This window comes from Oenanthe melanoleuca, chromosome 1, assembly GCF_029582105.1.
Source record: "Oenanthe melanoleuca isolate GR-GAL-2019-014 chromosome 1, OMel1.0, whole genome shotgun sequence".
NCBI lineage: Eukaryota > Metazoa > Chordata > Aves > Passeriformes > Muscicapidae > Oenanthe > Oenanthe melanoleuca.
In genome coordinates this window covers 26548387-26571846 of record NC_079333.1, presented here as the reverse complement: position 1 = coordinate 26571846, position 23460 = coordinate 26548387, and the positions used below count along the sequence as shown (strand labels likewise).

At 37.9% G+C, this 23460-nt stretch overlaps 1 protein-coding gene across 1 annotated transcript in view; it reads left to right on the top strand.

Annotated features, from left to right (window-relative positions):
* KPNA1 (karyopherin subunit alpha 1) overlaps positions 1-23460 on the top strand; it is a 50265-nt gene that overhangs the window by 17543 nt on the left and 9262 nt on the right. The window contains exons 7-11 of the mRNA XM_056502619.1: positions 7684-7772; positions 8884-8983; positions 9528-9691; positions 10421-10499; positions 12676-12801. Of these exons, the coding sequence (XP_056358594.1) occupies positions 7684-7772; positions 8884-8983; positions 9528-9691; positions 10421-10499; positions 12676-12801 (558 nt within the window). The remainder of the gene's footprint in view (positions 1-7683; positions 7773-8883; positions 8984-9527; positions 9692-10420; positions 10500-12675; positions 12802-23460) is intronic.

Below are 23460 nucleotides of genomic sequence, written 5' to 3'. Positions count from 1 at the left end.
TTGTGTTTAGTATGCGTTAAATTACCTAAGCAAGTATTGTGTTTTTCGCTTTCTGGAAATTATATATTTAACCATAACTAGTGGAGAAATTAATTTGGTTCTCTAGCAGGTTAGTATATTTCTGTTTATTGAGGAATTCAGGGAGCCTTGTTTGAATAGTTGCTTTAGATACGAAAACTTCATTCCTGTTTCTCCTGAAGATAAAGCATGAGTGGAAATTATAGTTTGTTCTCCAAGATCCTTGTAGCATAGATGAATATTCTTCAAGGCCCACAGGGATCACAGACCAAACATTTGATTCAGTAGTTTCCATTTGAGGTCTGTAACTTGTATTTGAACAAAGATGTACTTCAGATGTACAATCTTGCTTTGAAGACTTAGGGTGATGAAATTTTAATGATGGTAACAAATTTAGTTTCAGCCAATCTTAATCCTAACTTGAAAGTATGCACCTTTGCTATATACCTTGACTATCTTTGGGTCCAGGTATTGCTTTTGTTACACTCTCTACTCCATTACTAATAAGTTCAGTGTTTTTTTTTTCTATAGGTATTTGCAGATCATGGTTTAGACTTTACTTGAATAAATGAAATTAAGCACTGAATTCTCATTTTGAGAACATTTCTGTGGTGGTTGGTTTGTTTTTGGTGACCTTTTTCTGAACATTTCTTAGTTTCAGTATCTTTTTGTGGTGATGAAATGACAAGCGCTGGCTATCCCAGTAGCACTCTTTCAGCATTGTTTTTCGCAGAGACAGTACCTCATTTTCACTTCTACTTGATAGTTTGGTGTGTAAATATCCAGTGTCTTTGCGGACTCCTTGCCACAGAAGCTTGTTGAGCTCAGGTTAAGCTGATTATCCAATATGATCCATTGTTCTTTTCAGAGTCACTGACTTCCAGGGTTCAGTTCTCCATCCTGTAAGTGTGACCTCTATTCTGTGTTCCTAGATGTCTGACCTTGCATTTGGCTGTATTGAGATGCATGATTGGAGGAGTCCCAACTCATAAACATTGGACTGCTTTGTGTATTTTGCCCTTCTTTCTTGTAGCTGACTCAGAATGTACCACCTATACTTAAGGTTGCCTTACATTTTCCACAAGAGAGATTTTTTTTTTTCTTAGTTGCTTATAGTTTTCAAGTTACTCTACTTTGTATCTTTTAATGTTCTGTTTCAGACTGAATTATTATTGAGAAGGCATTTAAAGAGTGTTTGAAAAAGTATTAAAGAAAATAAGGAGTATTTTTTGTCTCTTGCTTTAGCTTTGTGGAGTTGAGTCTGCTATTGTTGTAGAAATTAGAAACGTGACAGGGAACTTGCCAAAATGGCAAATAAATGCTGTGTTCTGCCCATGTGAAAATCCATCCAGACTTAGCTATATGGAGCCTTTCAGATTCTGTGTTTTGGGGGTTGAACTTGGTAGCATTGCTTTCCAAATTCAGCCATCCCTTGGAGAGTGCTGTTCCTGCATAATGATTGATGCTCTCTATATAGTAAAGGCTATTCTTACTTTTTTCTGTCTTCATGATTGATATTCTGTGCAAGAACTAACTTGGTTTTTTTCTTGGGTTGTTATCATCCCTGCTGATGTTCAGAGAGCAGGTGGGAAGAGCAAACCTGTTTAGATTAACTTGTGCAGCCTTCAATCTTATGATGGTGAATTAACAGAAGAGCTTAGGAGCCACAGTTAAGAAGTTTATCTGGTTCCTTCCCCCCTCACTCCCTCCTAATAAACTCCCTCCTGATTTATTCAGATTACAGGCAGGCAGAGTGGCTTGGTTGTCATTACTGAAAAATACTTTTCCATGCAGTTCAGGTGCTGCAAAATTCACAATCTCTCTTGCTGATAATCTCAAAGTACCAGTTACAAATTGCTCCATAGTAAGCTGGGCTTAAGAAGGAAAATGTACTGTGGCAGGGGGTTACTCACACTGTTTCATAGTGGATTTCTATTCTGCGGCTCTGGAGATTTCAGCCCTGCTCACAGCTGACATGGGGCCAACAAAGGAGTAATCCTGTTTTTTTCCAAACAGCTTTAAAAAAGCCCCAAGCACTTCACCATAGTATCATCTGAAACAAAAATTAGAAGTCTATAAGCACTGAGAAGTTAGCTCATGTACTTCTGTATTACAGGATAGCAGTAGCACACAATTGCATAGTATTTTTCCAGATGACTCTTGTCTCATTCAGTATATGCACAGATTGTTGCCCTGGTAACAGATGAGTGGGTAGTAAAGGCAGCTTTTATTTGTCACATTGTGACCCTGTTTGTTAAAGTTGGAACAAATTACAGTGCATGGAGGAGAATAGGGAAGAAATTCTTACAATTAAGCTGATTGTAGAGAAAAAGCCATTTGTGAGAAAAATGTTTCTACTGCTTAGTGTCTGATACGGGACGACTTCCTTATCTCAGTTTTCAGTAAGTGGATACTTGTTCTGGGGTTTTCTAATCCTCAAGGTGAAATACTTTTTTTTCATTTTGTACTTGAGGACAACTCAGCAGTGATTTTTGTAGTTAGGCCTGTGTTTTGAGCACATCTGATCCTGGAGTTTTCAAGTTGGATTTCTGAAACTGGGTGATATTTAGCTACAATTTTCTCCTAAAATGATCACCCTAATTATGTTTCACTGTAGTACTGTGAAGATTATTATTTGCAAGCAACTGCATTTGCAAAAAATTACAAAAACCAGGAAAATACGGAAGATATAACAATGTGCTCAGGGCAGAGAGGCCAGAAGCTAACCCTGTAATCATAAGAGTAAAAGATGAAAAGAGAAAGAAGTATTGAAAGCTGTGTTTAGGAAGTCTTTCTTTGTTCTAATTGAGATAGCAATTCTATAGAAGGAAATGTTAGGTGATAACATTATTTTGAATATGTAGCACAGACAAAAAGTATGTATAATATCTTACTTATTGGCTAGTCATTATCCACTGTTTTTTAGTCAGTTTTAAAGACTTAAATGTTTACTTTGTCTTCTATTTCTAACTTCCCTTAGCAGTGGCTTAGGAACAGTTACCAGTGTACCTTATCTTCTGATCACAGTGTTCTCAACGTGTATTTTTCATATTTAAAAGCCAGTGTTAATTTTCAGCTTTTTTCCTTTGCATATGCTAGTTTCCGAGTAGTGAAGATTAAGTCAGCTGTTTCATTGAAGTCTATGAAGAAATTTTTATAGCTGTGTTTAATAAACAACATGTATGTTAATGAAATGTTACCTTACATCCTTTGACAAGATCTGTTTCCCATTGAGCTGTGTGGGCCTCATTTAATTAGCCACCATCCTTTAACTCTTTCATTACCTGCATTGTGTGTCAGTCTTTCTCTGTGGTCAGTGGTCAAACCATTTAGCATACATTTTTCCCATCAGAGAAATTGAATTTATCACAGAGTCTACATCTGCATTATTTATGAGAAACACTTTGGCTATGCCTCCCTCCCTCTCCCCATCTCTTTTTGTGGTGTACTGATTTTTAGGTTTAGTCAGTGGCATATATCCTAGCCCTGACCACATTTTTTTTTCTTCCAAAAGACACCTAGAAATTTTGATCTGCCTGCCTGAAATTATTTATATTGAAAGACTCCATCAAAGCCCTTTAGATGCGCTTAAAGTTGATGTGGCTTCAGCAGTGTCTTAGCTGCAGTTCTTTCCTGACTGCCTCTGCTGTGGTACTTAAAACCCAGATGTCAACTTGGGTTTCCTTGATGAACATTGAATTTCCTTCAAATCCCATACAAGGCCTTGTGCTGCCTGTTGAGGAGGATTGAGATGGTCTCAGTTACATATATGTGTCATTGTGCTCTGCTGGACAGCCTATGGCATGAGCATCCCCAGCTGCCCTGTTCCCTTTTGGGAAAGTTTGCATTTCCAGCTGAGGCAGCCAGTATATTTCTCCGTCAGTATTTTTCTATTTCTAGTTGTGTTGCTCTTCATTTGGTAACTTACTTGCTTGGCAGAGCTGACCTTTGAGTCTGGTGTTCAGGCTCTGGTTTTTACATATATGGTCTTACTAAAAAGCTCTTTGTAATCAAAATCAGGACAAACAGTCAAAGTGTGAGGATGAGCTATTTTCTCTGTTTGTTAGATGAGATTTGAGAAGAAGGGCCACTGAAAGAAGGATATTTTCTGTATTAGGACATATTAGCAGTCATCATGTGTCCTTCTGGTATCCTTCCTTGTGTTCACTTGACCAGTCATACTTGTATGTGAGCTAATCTTCACCATCTTCATCTCAGCATTGGATCATTTTCCCAAGTCAGCATCCAACTGCTGATAAATTGTTGATTGTTCGTGATATTTCTGCTCCACTGAGAAGCAAACTCTGCACATTGTTGGTGATTGGGTTGATCACTTAATTTAAGTACCCAAAGAAATAATGTCTGAGAATCTTCAGAATCCAGGCAAAAGTGGGGAGTTGTCAATAAGCACGTGGATTATTCACAGAAGGCACCATATGGTTCAACAGTACTCTAGAAGACTTGTGCTTTACTTTTACTGACTACTGAAGTTGTCCAGCACTGCAGGAAAAAATGCTGGAGTTCAGTGATGAGTAAAATAAATCAAAGATTTGCAACAAACCATGCTCCACTGTTAGCAATAAATGGAAATTTATACAAGTGTATAAAAATAGGTGCTGTCAATTAACAAGGCAACATTTGCACTTTCAGTTTGCACACAGCTTTCTACCTAAGATGTGGGTTAAAAAAACAGGCTACAAATCTTAAAATTCATGTAATCTTTAAGTTGGGATTTAGATTGTAGAAAGTACTGAAATGGATTTTTTTTAGTCAAATATTTTTTTCTTGAGTAAGCTCTAAAATTTAATGGAATTAAATATGCTTTTACTTCTGCAAGTATCCAGAAATAAACATGAAAACATTTGAGTTGTGTAGAACAAAGCCAAAGCCTAAATACTGTGGCAAGTATTTGCATCTTGAGGAGTGCACAAAAGAAGAAATGGAAATCATTGAACGTTATTCAGACAAACAAACCCTGAAGAAACTTGTCATTTTTCATGTGTTTGTGGAAACTATGACAGAGCTTTGTATTTATGGCATTGTTTGATGAGTTTAAATGAGAATAACTTGCGTTCTTTACTTATCTGAAGAGCTGAAATAATTCCCTGAGGAAAGACATCTTCCTTATTGAATGAAATATTTCGTGTTTTTCTGAAGGTATTTCGATTAATTGGCATCTTGTGTCCTATCAGTCATTAGCATTACAAGGATTTCTTGCAACATCTTGTCTTACCGGGTCCTGTGAAACGAGACTACTCAGCCACTTTTCTTGCCTTAAAAAAAACTGAATAATGGGAAAGCAGAGGTGCTATTTGACTTCTCTGGTCAGACTTTTTGATGTCAGGTTTGCTGTTGCAAAACCAGTCAATCATTCAGGGTCAGAATGGATTCTTGGATTAAGATTCTTGGATTGTCAACCTTAAAAATAGATATTGCTATAATGGCAGAAACAAAGACCACAGCCGAATGAAATAGGGCTTCCTTGTTTTTTACCTGTGTAAGGGTGTCCAGGCAAGGAGACTGTGTCTTCATACAAAATTACTCACATTTCAGTGAGAGAGAATTTTTCCAAATTCTAACTCTTTTCCTCCCAAAGTGTTTGCAGAAGATTCACAAATTTATTTAGAGCTGTCTGAAATCTTTGGTTCATTCCTCAGGCTTCTCCTTGCTGTAGCAATGCAAATATGGGGGTGAGTAACAGGTGTGGTTCCTTAAAGTTCTAACATGAGTTACCTTTTGCAGGAGGTGGGATGTGTTCTGTCTCTTAAGCTAAATTTTTTCTGATAGCTGTCTTCTGTGCCTTGAGTCAAAGTGGCTGCCAGACCCAAAGTTACACTTTTTAGATAAACTGTTGTCATTACAGTTTTACTGTAGTAAAAAGAATAAGAATTAGAACGAAAAATGATGATGAAGATCGGTTTTGGGAAAACATTGCATGGTAATAGCACAGGTCAGTATAGTCTCGTGTCCTGCCTCTGACTGTGGCTGACAGCAGTAGCCTGGAAAACAGTAGAAAAAAAACAACTAAGTAGAAAAAACAAACTAATCCTTCCCCAGAACAGTCGCCTACTCTCTTCACAACTTGCAGTTGAATGGCTCTGATCCTATGCTATTGTTGGTAGTACTGGTAGAGAGGAGGAGTCTCTTTATTTTGTATCTAGCAAGCTGACATCTATATCTACATTCTGTATATACTTGTGGTTTTATCTGTCTTCGTTTTGCAGGGTTTTCTAGTGGTTTTGGGCCTCTGCAGTGGTTGGAATCTTGTTTTTTAAAGTAGTATCTTTTTGTCACTGTTTGAAAACATGTTACAGGAGAAATCTAATGCATTAAATTAATTGACACCATATTGAAAATGAACAAATATGTTTATTTCAGGTTATCCATAAATTTCCTTTAGGTAAAAAGATTGGCAATTCTGTCAGTTTTTTTAGAGGAGCATTTTATTTCAAATAGGTATAGAGAGAGGGAAGAACATGTTTATTTTGTGTGAGGAGCTTGCTATGTTCAATTGGAGAAATAGTTATGGACTATAACTCATTTTACTGCTAAATACATAGCCTTCAACTGAAGACAAAATTGGGGAGGACATTCAGCTGCTATCCATGACAAGTAGGATTGCTTTTGTCCTCTGTATGCAGAATTGGAAATACTTCCAGTGGTTGTGTAGCTATAGGTGTCTGTAAAGCCAAGAGCCAAATAAACCAACCAAATAAGCAGATACATATATTTATTTGATATGACACTTTAAGTAAATAACTTGAAATAAATAGTTATAGTAAATATAATTTCATAAGCTTTCTTGTGTGACAAAATACTGTAATTTGCTTGGAAAATAAAATTTCTTTTATACTTGACATAGATTATTTCTACTTTTTAAAGTTGCAGCTCTCATACTAGTGGACAGTGATACAAAAAACACCACTTAGCTCAAATGTATAAATCAATACCAATTAAATCTTTTATTCTCATCATATTACAGAAAATGGATTTCATGCCGCTTTAATTCTGGTATTTTTGATCACAAAATGAAGTTGGGGGTAGTACTGATGTCCAAACCCTCACATTTTGCCATGCATATTACTTAATCAGCAGCACTGGTTCTATCTCATATAGTTTTATTTTAAAGAATATATGTCCAGGCCCATCTGAACTCTTTGATTCTGAATATTATTTATCTTGATCATAGATTCTCATTTTTAATCTATAACTATGTAAAAAGTGCATGCTTTTATGGCTTCATAGTAAATACTAATATGAGCTGTTCCACACAAACCTTTATGGATACAGACTTGCTTGACCTGTGCTACAAACATCTGGTTTTAAATTAGCTGTGAACAAGGAGTGTAGAATTAGAATATTCCTAAGCCTGTGGAGGTGAGCTTATATTTTATGTTGTGGACCGAGCAAGGGTATGTCTGCCTGCACAATCTTTGGAGACATACATGTTTGCTTTTACGGTGTTCTTCTTAGATCTCAATAAGTATTCCTGAATCTTATAATGAGCTTGAGTGTGTACATGTAACATGCAACCAGAATGCATTCCCCTTCTGTACGTTGTCCAGGCCTAACAGTGAGAACAGATTATCTCCCAACTCTAATACATATGTTAAACTGGTAGAATTTTGAGAATAAAAGCAATTATTATTCTGTTTTTCATTACAGGCAGTATGGGCTCTTGGCAACATTGCTGGAGACAGCACTATGTGCCGAGATTATGTTTTGGACTGTAATATCTTGCCCCCTTTATTGCAGTAAGTGTGTTTTAATGTTTTCCAGAATTTTGCTTGAGTCCCTGATAAGACTGAAATTTGGGTTTTGCCTTGAAGAATAACAATGCTGTTTTCTTTTATTGTGGACTAATCATAGTTTTTACAGGGGAGTCCTGTACTACTTTTTTAATGAAGCTAAAATGGAAACATGTTTTAGAAGCAGCTAAGCTGGAACTATTTTATTCTACAGTGTGGGTGGATGTCTGGGCTTATTTTAGAGTCACAGAATAATTTAAGTTGAAAGGCACCTTTGGAGGTCATCTAGCCAAAGCCTTTCTTCATAGCAGGTGAGATCAGATTAGATTGCTCAACTACTTACCTAGTCAAATTTGGAACATCAGAAGTAGATTCCGTAGCTACCTGGGGTAACCTGTTGTGGTATTTGACCATGGTGTGGTGGAACACAGTGTTTTCATATCTAATCAGAATTTTCTGTGTTTTACCTTGTGACGGTGCCTCTTTTCCTGTCACTATGCTTGAGGAGTAGATTGTTGCTGAAACAATGACACCATCTTGTGTTGTCATGTCCAAATGACGATTACTCAGTCTCTGTCCTTTGCAGACTGTGCAGCAGGGGAATTCTCCCCTCTCTCATAAAGACATTGATACAGTGAGAGGTGTCTGTGAGAAAAAGAAAGTGAATTGTTACACTTTAGGGGAAAATTAGGTCTTGCCTTTCTGCATTTTCCTAGGCCAAAGTGGGACTCATAGTCTGAGACTGACATAAAAATGCAGTGTGGCTATGAAGGTCCTCTTCAAAACTACCTGCATGTCCTCCTCCTTTGAGTAATTTTGTCAAAATTCCTGCACCTTTTTGACTGTTAATCTACCACATCATATCTAAGCATTTGAGTGAAATTTAGTGTAATGTTTACTGTTCTTGTTGGGATACTAGATTCCTGTATCTAGCATGTGTGCTAGTAGACATCAAAGATGATTTTCTTAAGAATGTATTTTTATATTACAAAACCCATCATGTTTTGTCCTGGTGTATATTAAAAAGAGTTTTAACAGTTCACACAGTTAGCGGGGTTGCCTGGCTTTGATTTTTTTAAAAGCAAGGGTTGTAATTTTTTTTTGTTGGTTTGTTTAGATTGCTTTCAAAACAGAATCGTCTCACTATGACCCGAAATGCTGTATGGGCTCTGTCCAACCTCTGCCGAGGGAAAAATCCTCCTCCTGATTTTGCTAAGGTAAGAGATGCTTGAAAGAAAATATGTGAAGTGGTGATAGCCAAATTATTAGTTTAAGGTGGTGAAATTTAAACACAAGGAATGTTTCAGAGAAATTCTGAAATATTTGATGGGCTTCTTACAAAGTTTTTTGTTTAGTCCTTCGGGTAGACCTTCACAACAGCTGTTTTAACGCAGCTGCCTTGTAACTTCTTGTTACTGTTCGTGCACTGGAGATGACATTCCCATAGCAGAGCAAAACCCTGCACATCTTGGCTGCTGTAGAGCAGCATGTGGCACCTCTTAGTGGATAGGTCTGAGTTTCATTGGCAGATGTTGTTCTGTAGAGGTTGAAGAGTAGCTGTGCTGCTTTTCTGGAGACGTGCTTCTCCATGCTTGTATAGCTGCAGTCCTGCCTCGAAGTGCTAGCTAGGTCTGAAAATTTCTGAGTATTGAAACTTAAGATGCCAGTGCCTAATCCAATAATGACATACAAAATTAGCTGATGTAATAATAGGTCTTCTAGCCCTTTTAATTATATGTATCTCCTCTTAATGTCTTGCAGGTTTCACCTTGTCTTAGTGTGCTTTCCTGGCTGCTCTTTGTCAATGATACAGATGTATTAGCTGATGCCTGCTGGGCTTTGTCCTATTTGTCTGATGGCCCCAATGATAAAATCCAGGCTGTGATTGATGCAGGAGTCTGCAGAAGACTTGTGGAACTGCTGATGTAAGAAATCTGTTGCAAGCAAGAGTCACTCTTTTCCCTAACATCAAGATTATAACAATAAGGAGTTTAGTTAAATAGGTCTTGAAATGTTATAATTTCCAAAGAGCAAGATTGAAGTTTTAATTTTACCTGTCTGTTTAGAGTTCTGTTTGTCATGAGTAACAAAAGCAATGGAACTTTTCTTGTTCTAATTTTGCTGTTTCTTAGGAGATTTTTTTCTGCACCTAAGAGCTACATTTTTGTAAAATCCATAATATATATTGTCATTGTCATTGAAGTCCATATTGTAGTTACCTAACAAGGAGATTACCTATAGGTTATCAAAGATAAAAATATAAGAAATAGTTCAATTTACTAAAATTGACATTATCAGGGACTTGAAATATAAACAATTTCTTCAACCTTTACTGTAGAAGAGTACATGCACACTTTGGTTAGTAAAGTGTACCTGTGAGAGTTGGGGGGTCACAGAAACTGGCTTTTTTCCTCCCAGGGATGCTTCTTTTAATATTTTATTTTTATGCTTCTGAATGACATCTTCACATCTAAATATTTAGAAACCCTAGAAAGGCTTATCATTAGTTTAAAATCGGAGTGTTTATTTAGATAGTGAAAGTCAGATTTATCAGGGAAGCTTTCCCCTGGCTGATAGATACTACTTTCTTGAAAATGTGAAGCTGGAGATGCTTTGGGAAGGTTAATAGGTATATTTTTCTTTTTTTATTTTAGGCACAATGACTACAAAGTTGTATCTCCTGCCTTACGAGCTGTGGGAAACATCGTTACAGGAGATGATATCCAGACCCAGGTATGGATTAACTTTCTCTTGTGTTGTACTGTGGTTCATCTTTCTGTTAATTGTGGTAACCCATTCATAGGCACCTCCTCTTGTTCATTTTGAAGTTTGAGAGTGAAGGTTGATAATACTAATTGCTTCAAAATGTGGTGGGTTTCAGTTTTTCTGTTTGGTCTAGAACTGGTGATGGTTATTAGATAGCTCTGTCTGGGACCTGTGGGCTGCTGTGCAATACCCCTCAAGGGTGGGATGTTTTTGGTTTATTTAAAGCAAGTCTGTCTCTTAGGCTAAATTTTATGCTGAGTGATGTACGCTGGTAGTGCCATCAAGGCCTGTCACATTCAGTGCTATTACCAATCTGTGATTAATGTATCATATATATGTGATGAAAATATGTCATATTTATGATTGAAAACAAGTGTCTGGTCATATTTGGGGTGTCTTGGCATAGCTTGGCAAGCTGTGTCTTGGCATTTGTTTGGAGAAGTGTCGGTAGGAGGCAGACTCTCACCACTCCATTGGAATTAAACTGGAAGGCAAGAAACTCAGTACCTCAGAGGCACTAGTTGTCACTGGGATGCTTCTGTAGTTCTGTGACTCTGAGACCGGAGCTGAAGATGAGTTAAGCACCAGGGCACTGTTTCAATATTGATAACATGATTTTTTGATTGTTACAATGTATTTTGTGTAGCTGAATTGCAGAGGCATTGTTGTATTTTTCTCAGTGGCATTTGTTTCACTGATCAGTCATAAAGAATGATTTGAGGTGTGAGTTCGTAATTTACTTAAAGATAAAACCACAAGAGATCGCTAATTCACATGCAATGCAGGTTATTAAACACTGCATAAATCTTAGATTTTAATTAAAGCATAGTTTAAACTTTCTTGTTGTGCATTATTTTTTCTGAGGAGCATACGATGAGCTTTTCCTAAAATTCTAGAAAACTGTATGGGTAGGATAGTTTGATAGTCCTACCTGCAGATTGTGCTGTATGCTAAAAAGAGATACAGTATGCATGTAAAAATTAGTAATCAGAAGGAAGAGACCAGATTTGAGAGCTGATACATTTCTGAACATGAATGCAACATACAAGACAGTTCTTGGAGACCTTTTTGTAAAACCCTGGGGCACAAACTTCCTTTTACTTTTTCTCTCATTTTCAGCTATTAACAATTGCCAGTGCTTAAACATGGTGAAAACCATGCATGAAGAAAAAAATAATTGTCCCAGCGGACACCTGATAAGATCCTGAACCATAATCTTTGTTTTTTCAGTCTTAGTGGGGAGTACAAAGATTTTAAGAATGTGGAGCAGGGGGGATGCAAGCAAGGTAATTAAGTCCTCAGATTCCATGATCAAAAGTCATGACCATGATTCAGCTTTTCTGGAGTATTTCTCCTAAAATTCTGTACCGCACTGTTCTTTCCAAGGTGTCTGCTTTTGCCACACAAGGCAAAACTACTGTGCTTCCTGGTATACTCTCCCAACTTTTGCCTTAATTGTTAGAATTGAATTTTAAAATAAAAAAGAAAGTTCATTTTTCTGTTTCTGAATCTTGTTATGCCCTTCTAAAGGGCCAAAAGGTCCTTCACTATCACACGCGACATCCTCAAGGGTGCTGTCTTGTAATACCCAAGTTCTGAGGCATTTTCTATTGTACTTTGGTCATTTAGGAAATGGAAATTTTGCTGCAATTTTTCTGCACTATAAAATTTGCAGGGTTTTTGCAATTTTTGTAATTTTTAAAATAAGAATTGTCCATTCATAATGTTGCTGGATACAGCGCTGTTCACACTCTGCATCACAGTGCCACTAGGTGTGGAAAACAGAAGTAGTTGGCACTTAAAATTGTAGAAAAATACCATCATTTTATTTTTGTTTGCTCATAATGCGCTTAGTATCTTGTTGTTTTCAGATCACACTGAAATCATTATGAAAGTGTGATCTCTTTCCTGAAAAACTTGGTAATTTTGCTCTTTATTTTTCCTGCAAACATTTATTTCTTAATTCTTGCTAGTGTTTTTTCTTGTTTGTTTGTTTTTTTTTGGTTTGTGTATATTTAGTGGCTTAACAAAATCTCTGTGATCATCTAATGGGGTATGCTTTTTATATTTCCCGGACATTTTACTCCTTTATCCTAAATTTCTTCTAAGGTGTCTTTTGTTTTGTTTTTCCTGTTGTATTCAGGTAATTCTGAATTGCTCAGCCCTGCAGAGTTTGCTGCACTTGCTAAGCAGCCCAAAAGAATCTATCAAAAAGGAAGCATGCTGGACAATATCTAATATAACAGCTGGAAACAAAGCCCAGATCCAGGTAACCTTTTCAGTTATGATCAGTAATTTTTGTCTTGCAGACTAGAAGGAATACAGGTGGTTTTTTGTGCATAAAGTGCATATTTGTGTGTATGCATCATCACAGATGTATAATTACATACAAGAAGCATATTACTGTGTGTAATTAAAATATTTCAATGGCCCAGCCATCTCCAAATTCAAATAATTTAATTTTCTAATACTCTATACATTAGGGGGGGCGGCGGGGAGACAGTCATGGTAGAAAATGGCAAAATGTGGCTCAAGAAAATTTTGTCTTAAATAATTTACTTTGTGCTTTTGACAATCACTAAGATACAGAAATTCTCAAGTATGAAAAGAAAAGACTACAAAATTTGAGAATCAAATAATTTCACATATTTATAGGTTTCACCATCAGACACAGACATACATTTGAAAGTACTGTATTTCTTTTTATATTTTCTTATAATTCCTTTTATACTTTCCATAAATGGGCCTTACAATGCCCCATCCTAAGCATGTGTGCTTAGCCAAATCTAAATCTGCTGTTCATAAAACAGAACAGTAATGGAGGCTATCTAACATGTTGTCCTAGGATTTGCCCTTTCTGATTACACAAAATGTTGTAATCCCTTCATATTAAGTGATAGCACACAGAAGCAAATGAGTCCCACTCCTTTATATCACTCATTACAATTAGGCTCTGAGTCTGGACTGAGTATCAGCCATCAGGAAGAATTCCCAGGAGGAATGAATGAGAGATGGAGTATCTTCTGCCCAGAGAAAAGGCTTTGGCTAGATGAAGAAGAAATAAGTCAATATATTTTGTTTTCCCTGAATATGGAGTTTTGTTCAAGAACAGCTGTAGTAGGGAATATTTTGCTTGTTTTTCAGGGATGTGGTTTGACCTGGGGGGATGTCAGGTGTGCCCCAAAGCTGCTCTGTGACTCTTCTCAACTGGTCAGGGGAGAGAAAATACAAGGGAAGTTTCATGAGTTGAAGTTAAGGACAAGGAGAGGTTGCTCACAGATTACTGTCACAGACAAAACCAGACTCGAGGAATTAATAGAATTTATTGCCAATCAATATCAGAGTGGGTTAATGAGAAGTAAAACTAATCTTAAAAGCACCTTTCCCCCACCCCTTCCTCCTTTCTGGACTTAACTTTGTCCCTGATTCTTTTCCTTCTCTCCTTGGCAATGCAGAATACAGTTGTTCATCACAGGTTGTTTCTGCTGCTTCTTCCTTCTCAGGGAGGGAAGTCCTTCACCTGCTCCAGCATGGGTTCCGTCCCATGAGAGACAGTCCTTCAGAAACAGTCTGCTTCAGCATGGGTCTCCACTGGGGTCACCAGTCACACCAGCAAACCTGCTCCAGTGTGGGCTTCTCTCTCCACAGGGCCACAAGTCCTACCAGGACCCTGGCCCAATGTGGGTTTCCCATGGGGTCACAGACTAGATCAGGGACCTCCCTGCTCTGGGCACCTCCATGGGCTTCAGGAGAGTATCCTGCCTCACCATGATCTGCACTATGGGCTGCAGGCAATCTGTGCTCTGGCACCTGGAGCACCTCCTGCCCTTCCTTCTGCACTGACCTTGGTGTCTGCAGGGCTGATTCTCTCACATATTCTCACTCCTCTCTTCTCTGGCTGAATAACTTTTTTGCCTTCTTAAATGAGTTATCACAGAGCTGCTAACACCATTGCTGATGGCCTCAGCCTTGGCTAGTTGTAGGTCCATGTTGGAGCCAGTGGTTTTGGCTCTGTCAGATGTGGGTGGAGCTTCTGGCAGCTTCTCTCAGAAGTCAGTCCTGTAGCTCTCTCCGCTGCTGTCAAAACTTTGCCATGCAAACCCAATACAAAGAACATTGCCTCATACCTTCTCTTTTGCAGGAGTGTTGGAAAGAGACTGTAGTGAGTGATAGAATCATGAAGTCTTGGTTTGGGAGAGATCTGAAAAGGTCATCTAATTCCAGCCCCCCTGCCATGGGCAGGGATGCCATTCACTAGATCAAGTTGCCCATGGCCCCATTGAACCTGGCCCTGAAACCAGTCTTTATGTCATAAATAAAAGTCTTTCTGTCAAGGCAGTTGAATAACAGTCTCATGTAAATTAAACTTAGTTCTGAAGTTGTATTTTTCAATCCTTTTCTCGCTCACTGGATACATAAAGTATTTTCAGAGGTTGCAGAAGATGCATGAAAGTCTGGCTGGAGACATTTATTCTTTCAGGAATGACAATAAATGTCAGAAATGTTGGACACTTGAAATATTTGTCTTACTCATTAGTAACCTGGAAGAAACAATGTTTAAAGAGAAAGTGAACCAAGCCTCTTAATATATTGGTAAAAGTAGCCAAGGTGTACTTGTTGCCTCTGTTTTCCTTGGAAGGCAGCCTGATTACTGCTCTAGTATTGGTGACTCTGGATTACTCATTCTGTATGGTCAGAATTAGCATTAAGTGGTTAAGCCTCTTCACCTATGGGGTGGAATTATTTGTCTTTTTGCAGAAAACTTGCACAAGACTATGAAAAGGCTGCATATTTTTCCTCAGGAATAAGTGTGTTATACTTTTTGCAGGTGACACTTGGACTCTCTTTGGTTTACATTTTCCCTTATGAAGAATATTCAGCTGCTGAAGGGACAGCATAAGTTTCATATACCTTCAATGAGGGCTTAATCTCAGAAAACATAGGATATAAAGTTAAAACCTTTGTGAAAGATACTTCAGTCTTTGCTAAGATACCTGAAATTCCTGAAAATGAGACCGAGTGCTCATGTAACATTCAGAGATCCTTGTGTCAGGAAACGAGTAGGCAAAACCCAAAAACTTAGGAAGGTGGAAAGCTCTGTAGGTCCTCCTTGTTTGATGTAAGGATGTGACTAAGATGAAAGTGGGACCACTCTGAGGAAAGGAGCCGCCCTACAGTGGTATTTGCTCTGGCTCTCTCGGTCAGGATTTTGTTTTTACTGTTGGAGGTCATGTTTTTTGTTGGATACAGAAGATGATACGGTTACTCGATCTAACCTTGGTAGAGCTCCAAGAATTTTGATTCTGCCTTTATTGTGGTTTGTGTGTTAATCTGTAGATTAGCTGAATTTCTAACAAAAAGTACTGTGTAAAATCAGCAACTATACCACTGCTTTTTTTCCCACATCAGCAAGTGCAATTGCTGTGCAAGTAGCAGTGCAGAGAAGGTAGTTACTGCTGCTTGTACTGAGGTTGAAATGTTTTTGCCTTTGTGTTTCTTGCAGTAAATAATCTTTTTTTCCTCTTTATCCCTTCAACAACCACCTTGGAAACACAGTATTTTCTCTCTAGAAGGGCATTTCTGCTTTTTCAGGAAAGTTTGAGTATTTTCTGAGGAACAGTCCAACCAAATACTTTGTCTTAAGTTTTTGTTTTTTTCTCAAGTCTTTTGGAGGGTTGCTTCAGGATGTGTAATTGTATAGAGATGTTCCAAACTTAAGAGGAGCTTTAGAAAGCTAAATAGAAAGTCATTCCATAAAGACATATCAGAAATCACAATGGAAAATGGTTTGTTGTTAGAGCATTTTTTCTAAACTTTGGAATCTCTATTTTCATGTTCTTGATCTACTGAAGATACAGTTATGAAGAGTCCTAGAGGTAAACTTGAGTTGTAGTGCACCAGAAGCTATTTCAGTAGTTGTATTCACTTCTGTTACTTCTTCGTAAGTATTCACTGTACCACATTGTTCTGTTTTTAAATGAAGGAGTAGGTGCCTGTCCTTGTTTACACAATACTCTCACATCTGGTACTCATTACTCAGGCACAAGTGAAGCTTTAGCTGAAGAATCTTATCAGTGTCCCTGGTAATCATTGGTCTTCTAAAGTGTTGTCACGTCTTTATTTGAAAAGGAGTAAGGATAAAATAACCTCTCCTTTGTTAAAACAGAATTTGGCTAATCTATCTGAACAAAATCTTTATTCTGTGCATATGTGTGTTTAGCAGTTTTTAAATGTTTTGGAGTATTTTATACAGATCAGCTGCCTTTCTATTGAAAACAGATTAGAATTGCACGGTGACTTGAAAAGGTGAGATTAGAAGGAAAGGGAAATTAATATTATGAGCCATTAGTATTGCATCTTCATTTCTAGCAATGACTCTTTAAAAGAGCAAAAAAAGCCCTATAACTCTGCATAGAAAAATACTTGTGATTATGTGCATAGAAGCTCTCTTTCTCAGTAGTCTTGTATCAGGAAGAAAACAGTGTCAAACAAAGCACCAGAATACATGTGGATTTAAAAGAATCCATCTTAAAAGCAGCTGCCTTAGGATGTGTCACAGACAAGATTGGAAGTGTGTTGATGTGTTAAGCAAGTCCAGGGAAAAAGAATGTAAGAAGCATCTTCTCAAAAGTGAAAGCTGTATTTCATTTAAGAGTCCCTCGGGCACCATTCAGAGTAATTGATCTGCCTTCAAACTCCAAGCACACACTTGCTTTGTAGTGAAAAAATGACTGCCTTAAGTGCATACCCAATTTAATCTATACTGACAGTTACAAAAATTAAATTAAAAACTGGTGTTTCTGATTGTGAGTGCGATATAACTATCCTGGTAATGGTGACATACTGCAAATCATGTCCATCATGAGGGCTTGATTTTTGGAACTGCAGAAAATGGCTCATTAAAGTTGTAAAGTAAAGCACAGTGGAGAATGCTTGCAACATGCTTGATTGGAGAGCTCAAAGTCAGTGTTTCTTGGAAGTAAAATTGGCCATTGCAGGTGTGATTGCAATGATTACCTTGTGTTAAATGAAAAGTCTCATCACAGATGTGTAACAAGTTCCAGAAAGACCCTTGATTCTTTAGTTTCTAGTCTTAACCTTGAGAATGTTGTGTGAGATACAAGGTGTGATAAAACTTCCTTTCATCATGAAACCTCTGGAGCTGGAGCTGATAAGTCTTCATTTCTTAGAAAATGCCTTTGAGGTATTACTTCAGACAACTCCTGTTTAATGGCCAAATCATTGTAAACATTTGAGCTGAAAAGCACTTAAAAAAAAGGATTTCTGAAGTTGAAAAATACTCTTTGGTAAAATGTTTCTTGAGTACAGTCATATGCTAAAATGGAAAATAAAAGTGTAGTCTGTTGTTAATTGTGCTGTGATGATAAAGGATAATTCCCATCTGGGATGAATACTTGATTTAATTAAGTTCATGGGTGAACCTGTTTCATCTGTGAGTTGAGGTAGGTTTTTTCTTTTGTTTCTCTACATTAATTTCACATTGTGATGAATTAAAACATTACTGCTTGGGAACTTTTCTTCCTTACAGAAGGAATTCTAAGATACTAGGTGCAGCTCTAAATTAAATTATTTATTTTTCATTCTTCCCAGTCCCTCTGAATTGTTCAGTAGCTGCTACTAGAGGTCATAAACTGGAGCAGATCTTTTCTACTCTCCGTGATGTTTATTGGATTTTGAACATGCACAATCTTTAGCCAGAAATCAGACAAGAATGATTTCAGCACACAGTAATTTTTGTCATGTCTGCCTGGCATTGTAACCCACATTTTTGCAAGTTACCAGCTGATCTAACTAGAGGATTGTTGTTTCAGAGCAGTTGGGATGTTAAAATTTTATGGAACTTCAGATAGTGCTCAGGCCATAATCTAGCAATCCCTTCTGCACACCAAGAAGACATTAAAATATTTTGATGAATCTAGTAGGTATTTTACCTAACCAGTATTAACAGACAGAACTATATTTAGTGTTGTCTAAGATTGCATTGGGTTACACTCCCTCCATCCACCCACTGTAAGTATAGAAATATAAAGTTAGAGGGAAGGACTTTTATATTCATCTCCACTTTCATACTGCCTATAATGCTGTTTGGTGGCACACTCCAAAGGCTTTCACTGCCATTTCTAAAAGATAAGGCAGCAGCCTATCACTATTAGATTTGCACTCCAACACAATCAAGTAAGCTCTTTCTAGTGTTAAGGCAATGTAAATTAACATGCATGAAAGGTGTGAAAGTGCGTGCTGAACTTTCTTTGGTGGCTCTTACTCTAAAGCTCAGGAGGTTTGGGTTTTTTCCCCACCAAAGGTGGAAGTGAAAGCCTTTCAGAGTGTGTTATCAACAGTGCCTAGGCAATAGAAAAGTGTGGTGGAATACAGCAGTCTTTCCCCTCTTTATTTCTGTGCTTTCAAGGTTTGGGGTGGATGTGTATATCCTGATGCAGTCATTATTGTCACTAAGTATAGTTTTTGTTTGTTAATTTCCTAGTTTGTATACAGCTTTGCTGTACTTCATTGGATAGCTTCCCCAGTCAGGGAGAAGGGGAACTACAACTTCCTGGGAGTCAGAAGGAGAACTGCACAACTGAAGCTTAATCCTGACTGTCGACCCTTCTGAAGGGTATGAAAGGCTATCACATACCTCAGAAAATGTTCTGTGTCTTAACTTCGCAGCCTGTTGAAAAGCTATGGAGGGCAATACATCAGACACAGTCTTCCATGTCTGACAGTGAAGACATCATAGGAGTTCTCTGCTCTTGACAGGTTAAGAAACTTCTCACTTCTTTTCTAACATACCTTAAATTTTAACAAGAACATCTGGAAGTCTGACTATGGGTAGGCATGGTAGTAACAGGATCTGTGCCATATTTTTCCTCAAGAGTTTCTTGACCTTGCAGAAGAGTAACATGAGCAAATGTAGCAAATGATATATTGTGTGTCAGTTTTAAAAAATCTGGAGTGAAATGCATTTTTACAAAATGTGGTGGAAGTTACAAGCCCAGAGTTGTCAGAGGCTCTTCTCTGTAAGGACCGCTGGGGACCACTCCAAAACTAGTGTTGGGGACATGGAGAACGTATTACATGATTCAGACAGAGCCGTGGTTTATACAGGCATCGAGTTATCTTAAATATAAAGTGTGTTTAGTTTGTCATAGTTTGCATAAGTAACCTAAGAATTTTAACATGCTGTTTGTGGTAATAGAACTTTAAAAAATATATCCACGAAGAGCAAAATACAGCATTGCTGACAAGGTCATATTAGTTTGCAGACTAGTGAAAGTCAAAGATTAATTTCTTTCAGGTTTAACTTTGTGTTTAAGTACAAAATCTGCTTTCAGGCTTCTACATACCTTATACTACATTGAGGGCAGCAGAACTAGAATACCTTTAATTCCTTTATTCTGACTGAAAACGACAGCAGTCAGTGGTTTGTTACTGCCTTTGGGGGAAGTTAGTTAGTCTGGTTGGTTTTTTTCTTTCTTTGTTTTGGTGTTTTTTACAATTGACTGACCCTAAAAGCAGGAGAGAGCTCAACAAGGTGTTGATCATTATATACTGCAGGTTCTTTCTGATGGCAATAACAGCCTTGTGTAAACTGTATACAAGTTTGCTTTATACACAGTTAGGAGGGTATAGGCTGAAGTGTCTATGTCAACAACATAAAGGTTCACTAAGATTGAGTTCTGAAGTGCTTCCTCTGGCTCTGGCAGTGTTCTTTGTACCTGTGCCATAGTGTGAAGTAGTTTCGGCTTACAAATATTTGCTATGTTACTTATAAAGCAGTTGTAAATTGAATAAATAAATAAGGTAACTGGAAAAGAAGTCATTGAGAAACCTCCATGAGCTAAAATTTCCAGCCAGGAGGGGAAGATCATAGCAGTAGGGCTGTATTTGCAGCTGCCAATGTGACTGTAATCTTGATTTGTTGAAGGTAATGAGAGAGCTCGCAGGAGCAGGGAAAAAGTTGCAGTTTAAGACTTGTTTGCTTTCACATTTATGTGATGAATGATATGTAGACATGTGATGTGAGCATGTGCACACTAAATGTGTGTTTGCATATCACTAGTGATTTAGCTGTGGGAACCCGAAGAGGGAGAAACAAATTCTCACAGGCTGTCGACCAGCTCAGAATATGAATTTAACATACTATGGCTGAAAACCTCCCTAACAACATATTTAAATTAAACATCCATGCAGGTGTGATGATATTTAGAGAATTCATTTTTGTAATCTTGCTTCACTCTTTAAAAATCCAATGCTGTGAAGTGAAGGAGCTTGATTAATATAAGACAGGTACCATGTTTCCAACAGACAGTCATCCCTCCTAGAGAACTACACCACAGGGATACCAACTTCTAAAAAAACCACCCCAAACTAAAACAACATACACACCTCAAACCAAACATAGAAAAGTTGACTTTAGAAATGGAGGCCAGGTTTGCTGAAGTACTGAGCATTCCAAATGAAATTTGAAAGTTCATATTTCAATTAAAATTTCGTTTTAGTTAAAATTCAGTTTTGTTTTTCCAAAAGACTTGTAGTTACAACTCAAGAGGGAGTTCAGTTCCAACAAATGCCAATGGATACAATTGGGCGGAAACTTCACTGTTAGTTTAATGTTTTAAAGGATGGGCTTTGAATTACCTACTGTGCAAAAAAGAGATTTCTAATTTGTAGATGGCACCTCAGTGCCTAGTACTAGCAGCCTAAAACCTTTTTATTGCTTCCATGTTTTTAAAGTTCTTGTTGAACTGAAATCCCTTAACTCTGTTCCTTTTATTTTAAAGCTATGCTTGTCTTGAGCATTTTCTATGTACTACACTTCTTTATGCTTCAGCACACTTCTTCCACATCAGGCACACACAGTATAGGAATGCTAAAAAAAGTAAAGTAATTTGAATTAAACTGATCTAAATCCTTAGAAGTTTTAAGTGTCTCATCCTGCCACAGTTCTTTAGGGTTTTGCTCTGCCTGAGGCTTGCTTTTCCTCAAAAACAAAAACCAAAATACTACTCAAAAAACACAAAATCAGATTTTTTTTTTTTTTTTTTTTAGCATTTACTGTTTTGTCACTTTAAAGAAGTTTACCTGAAAGGGAAACATGGCTTGTTTCCACAGTAACTGTTGTTCCCACGTAAAGTACCGTAGAGATGGCAATCCTTAGGCATTCTAGTGTGCTATCAAGAGTAACTGCTTTGGCCAGGCTGCAAGTCACATGGTGTAAATAATAGATGCTGCCTAGCACTTAGTTTGTATTGGTGCTTTGTTTCCCTTGCTGAGATTAACTAGATTTTCGAAATCTAGTGAAGATATTAAGGTTAAGGCAGACCATTTTCTGACCTAGTTAGTGTGGTTTTTTTTTCTTAAACCCGTGTTCTGGGGGTTTCAACTGTTGAGAGAGTTCTAGTGGGAAAGCTTGGCTGCATTACAGAGGGACAGTTGAGAACCTTTCACTAAGACTCATGCTAGGGTGAGGTGGCAACACTTATGTTGCCTGTCAGGCAGTAGAAAACATAAAAAATACACTGACTGGCAATTACCTCTCTTGAGTCAGTCTCTTTCAGAGAAGTGCCTTATGAGAGGCTGTGATTCATTGTGGTGCTTTAACCTGTTCTGCTTGGGTAAAGATAGCCAATTTCATTGTAGAGCAGAAACAAAGCAAAGTCCCCATAGCCTTTCGTATAATAGAAATAGAAGAAAAAGCACTCGGCCAAGGGATCTGAGATCTGGATTGAGTTCTTTTAGAGAAGGTTGAAATGCGTATTTCTCCACTTTTAAGAAAAGTAATTTTACCCACAGAAATTAAGCATCCAGGCACCTGAAGCAAAGAGTTGAAAATTGATTGAACCAGAAGAAAAAGTTACAATCTTTCATTTCTCCCACTTAATTGCTGTTGTGTTGTTAGTTCCTTTTATTCTGGAATTGGCTTGGTATTTTACAGGTTTAAGTTGAAACATTTCAAGGTAACTTTTATTTTTAGCAGTAAGAAGACTCAAGTGTTATTTACTGCCTGTCAAATAACGTGTGCTGATTTAATTGCACACTGTCACGTAACATGCTCTGATTTTAGTAGTTTTTATAGAAGTTGGTTTTAAGAAGCCACTTTCTAAGGAAATGAATGTCCTATAAAAGGATTGTTTTGGGGAGAGGATTTAAGAAGAGATAATGAGATTTTTATTTTTTTTTACTTGTTTTTTGCCACAATAGTAAAATCCTAATGCCCTCAAATATCCCTATCCTAGATCTGTATCAGGATCTTTCAGTAGGTAGTGCTTGACATCCTGTAACACATTATTCTTCTGAGGGTTTCTGCCTCAACAACACCCTTGTGTGGAATTCTCTGGACTCACATAAAGCAAAGTGTAGACTGATAAGTCCTGTTTCTCTTCTCCATCTGATGAGGGCTGAAGTTTGCTGGTGAAAACATTTATGCTCTCAGTCTCTAGGTGCACAGTCACGGATATCTCAAGTACCAGTGCGGGCTCTCTGCTCAGCTGCTGTCCGTGGCTGTGTCAGGAGCTCTCTTAACTCTCTGTGCTTGGGTTCTACTCACTGGCTGGTTCAGCTTGATTCTCACTGGCAAAGAGATTCACACATTTCTCTTGGGCATCTCCACACTTGCAGACCCACTGAATATCAGCACAAACCCTCTGTGCGTGCCTGGATCCTGGGCGTCCCAGTTGCTGCCCAGCCAGTTTGCCAGCAATCTAAAGTACACTGTGATCTTCCACATCCACCACTGATTTTGGGGATAACATAAATTCCCCCATCACACACAGCAGGTTCCCAGGAGAGTGGGTCCTGTGACCTGCAGTTCCATTGAAGCCGAGGTGGGATCTTCATTAAACTTGGCTCCAGTCCCCCTAGTAGCTGGCATCCAGGCACATGGGCCCTATGGACTGTGATCCTGCCC